Source organism: Pteropus alecto, unplaced genomic scaffold, assembly GCF_000325575.1.
Source record: "Pteropus alecto unplaced genomic scaffold, ASM32557v1 scaffold45, whole genome shotgun sequence".
NCBI lineage: Eukaryota > Metazoa > Chordata > Mammalia > Chiroptera > Pteropodidae > Pteropus > Pteropus alecto.
This window is the reverse complement of record NW_006442491.1, coordinates 40,567,763-40,570,957: the sequence shown is the minus strand read 5'-3', so window position 1 is coordinate 40,570,957 and position 3,195 is coordinate 40,567,763. Positions and strand designations below refer to the sequence as shown.

Genomic DNA, 3,195 nt, shown 5'->3' with positions numbered 1-3,195 from the left:
CCCCCGTCTGACCAGGAGCCACGAGCCAGCCGGATGGCGCCAAGCTCGACCTCGCCTGTGTGGCCACGGGGCACACCCTCATGGGCAGCGGGCTGGCCCTTCCCTGCACGTCTCCGGAAGCCCAGCAGGCCAAGGTTGGTAAGGTGGGGCTGCCCCGCCACTGCCTCCCACCACCCGAGCCCAGCAGTGAACAGCTCAGTGACCGGCCCGGGCCCCTCCCGCTCCTCAAGAGAGCTGACTGGGGACGGGGACGCCAGGCCATGCTGCACAGAGCATGGCGCTCACATGGCACCAGTGCTGACAGGAAGGGAGCTCAAGCCCCACTCAGCGCAGGCAGCAGCCTGCGACCTCAAGCCAAGGGCAGAGGAGTGCCAGGCGGGCGCAGACGGGGCGGGGACTCACGTCCTGCCAGATGCTGGATGATCTGGTCCAGAGAGTCCAGGATGCAGGCCTTGGTCTGAGACGTGATCTGGGCCTCGGCAAACAGCTCAAAGATGAAGCTGTGGGGAGAGAGGAGGCTCAGGCCCCACAGAGCCCAGCCGCGCTCAGGGAGCCCCACAGCCAACGGCTTCCCGAGTTCTCCTCACTCAGAAACAAGCTCTGAGCCCACGGAAGCGACAGGCCTCTACCCTCAGGAGCCCTGGTGGGGAGGGAGACCATGGCGTCCCAGGGCTCGGGTCCCAAATGAGGTGCCAACACCTGCTCATGAGGGCCTCCCTGAGGTGGTGGCTCTGGGCAGCGCCCCCAGAGAGCAGCTCTGGAGGGAAGCCAGGCCTGGGCGCTGTGGCGGGGCAGGGCAGGCTGAGGGGCTCGGTTCACCTGGGAGGCAACAAGGGGCCCTGCGAGGGTCTGAGCACAGTAGAGCAAGCAGGCAGCCCGGCACTCCAGAACATTTCAGAACATTCCAACCCTCGACAACCTGGGCCTGGATCCCAGCGCTGCCAGCAGCTTGTAGCAAGGAGGTACAAGCAGCCCCAGACCACTACCCAGCACCTGCCTATGGGAAATGCACCCCATTGCCCTGGGCTGCTGAGAAGGCCAGCGCCTGGGGACCGTTCAGAACACTCTGGGCCCACTAGAAGCCACAGGGTGATTGCGCTCTCGTCCCAACAGAAAGCATGCTTGGAAGCAGGTGTCTTTCTCGTTCTAAAAGGCACCTGCAAGGTGGCTGAGCACCAGAGGCACGGACGCAGAGCAGGAGACTCGGGCCCGCAGGGCCAGGAGCTCGTGCGTACGGTCCTCCCTGCATGCGGTCGGTGGCCCTCTTGGGCCTCCAGAACCAGAACAGACCTCGCTGGCACATAAAGCCTGCGACACCCACTCGGCAACCCAGGCTGGAGGAACGCTGCCAGGACCGAGCCCCACCACTCACCACCCAAGGCCTGGGGGCAAGGGGCCACCTCCCGGTCCCTCACCTCCCCGGCTTGGTGACACCTCTGTCGTCTCCAGGCAGCTCGACAGCATCAATGGCCCCCTCCAGACGAAGCAGGATCACTGCGGGGCGAGGGGCGGTCAGGGACAGCCCCCCGCAGCCACAGCAGGGCGGGCGGACGGCACTTACTCTTCAGCTTGGCGACGTCTTCCAGCTCCATGTTCAGCCCTGGGAGAGACAAAGGCAGCAGACACAGTCTGCGTCATTCCCGTGGACCAGCTATGTCTCGGCGCAGGGGCCGGTGCGAAGGGTGGGACACAGGAGAAAAGAGGCTCTGGTCCTCACAGCCGGACGCGAACTGGAAGCAGCAGTATGAGCTCATGGGGTGTCTCGCCTGAGACAGTGAGTGACCCAGCAACAAAGAGCGTCCCAGTGCCCCCACTGTGGGCCTTGAGACGCCATCCCCCATTAAGAGCGACCAGGACTCCTCAGAGGCACGGCTGACTCCAGTCAGGGGCAGGAAAAGCTCGGGTGAGGTGGGGCGTCGTGACTCCCGTCGATGACTACTGGGGCCAGAAGGACAGAGGGGCCCGTGTGAGGACATCAGAAGACGAGACCGCTGAGTTCAATCACGACGTGACTTAACGACAGACCGAAAGCATCACCTGTGTTTAGACACACGTGCCCATGGATGACAGTAAACACCGCTCCCCTCCCGAGGGTCACGAGGGACCAATAATAAGTTGGGAACAAATTAAAAACCTCCAAATTTGAAAACTGGGAAAGCAAAAGAGAAAACATTCAGCATTTATTCTCTTTCCTGTAGGAACGGTGCTCCCAACAGCAAGGGAGGTGAAGAGCGGCTTGATAAACGCAGTCCTGCTGACCAACTGAACAGAGTCAGCACGTCCCCGCCCTGCGAGGCCCGGATGCACGGGCCCAGGCACCCAGGAGACGACGGTACGTCAGACAGAGAGAACCAGCCACCACTCCTCCTGGTCAGAAAGCACACCGGCCACTGAGTCTAGCCGACGGGCGCGGCCGCCTGACCGGGCGCGGCCAGGATGAGGCCGGACGAAGCCGACCGCTGGCGCCTCGCATGGCCTTGCGGCCTGCAGCACCAAGACGGTGGGGCTGTGCGCTGGCACGGAGCCACTCACACGCAGCTGGGCGAGGGACTGTCTGTCCTCCGCAGCGGCCACGCTGCTCTGTCTGGCGGTGACGCAGCAGGGAGGGGCTGACTGTCCCACGTCTCTGCCAGCACTTGTCACTGCTCCTCGTACTAACCGCAGCCATCCCCCCGGGTGTAAAGCGGTGCATCCCCGTGGTATGGACTCGCACCTCCCTGACAACCAACGCCACGTCGTCTCGTGCGCACCGCTGTCTGCGCATCTCCCCTGAAGACGTGTCTGCTCATGCCCTTCGCCCGGTTTACCTGGGCTGTCTCTGTGCAGAGCTGTAAGAGTTTCTTACATATGTTAAATACATAGCCCTTAACAGATGTGCGGATGGTAAAAATCCCCCTCGCTCTGCGCGCTCTTTGCTTTCCAGACGGTGTCCTCTGAAGCACAGAAGTTGTTAGTTTTGACGATGTCCAATTCATCTGTTTCTCCTTTTGGTGTCTGTGCTGTTGGTGTCATTTCCAAGAAACCACTGCCTCGTGCACAGTCACGGGGACGGACACCGAGGTGGGTGACCCCGCTCCTTCGGCCTCCTCCCAAGAGGACGCCGTGCAGAGCAGGAGAAAGGGAGCCGTGCGGAGAGCCTGACGAAGATGGCCTCAGCCAGGCGACCAAGTCGAAACCAGCATCATAAATCCTGCT

The 3,195-nt window shown here is 62.4% G+C and overlaps 1 protein-coding gene across 11 annotated transcripts in view; it reads right to left on the bottom strand.

The window, feature by feature from the left end:
• RTEL1 (regulator of telomere elongation helicase 1) overlaps window positions 1-3,195 on the bottom strand; it is a 33,995-nt gene that overhangs the window by 12,400 nt on the left and 18,400 nt on the right. For all 11 annotated transcript variants that reach the window (XM_025039821.1, XM_025039824.1, XM_025039823.1 and 8 more), the window contains 3 exons: window positions 1,562-1,600; window positions 1,416-1,494; window positions 403-500 (listed from right to left, as the gene is read on the bottom strand). In XM_025039821.1, coding sequence (XP_024895589.1) covers window positions 403-500; window positions 1,416-1,494; window positions 1,562-1,600 — 216 coding nt within the window. The remainder of the gene's footprint in view (window positions 1-402; window positions 501-1,415; window positions 1,495-1,561; window positions 1,601-3,195) is intronic.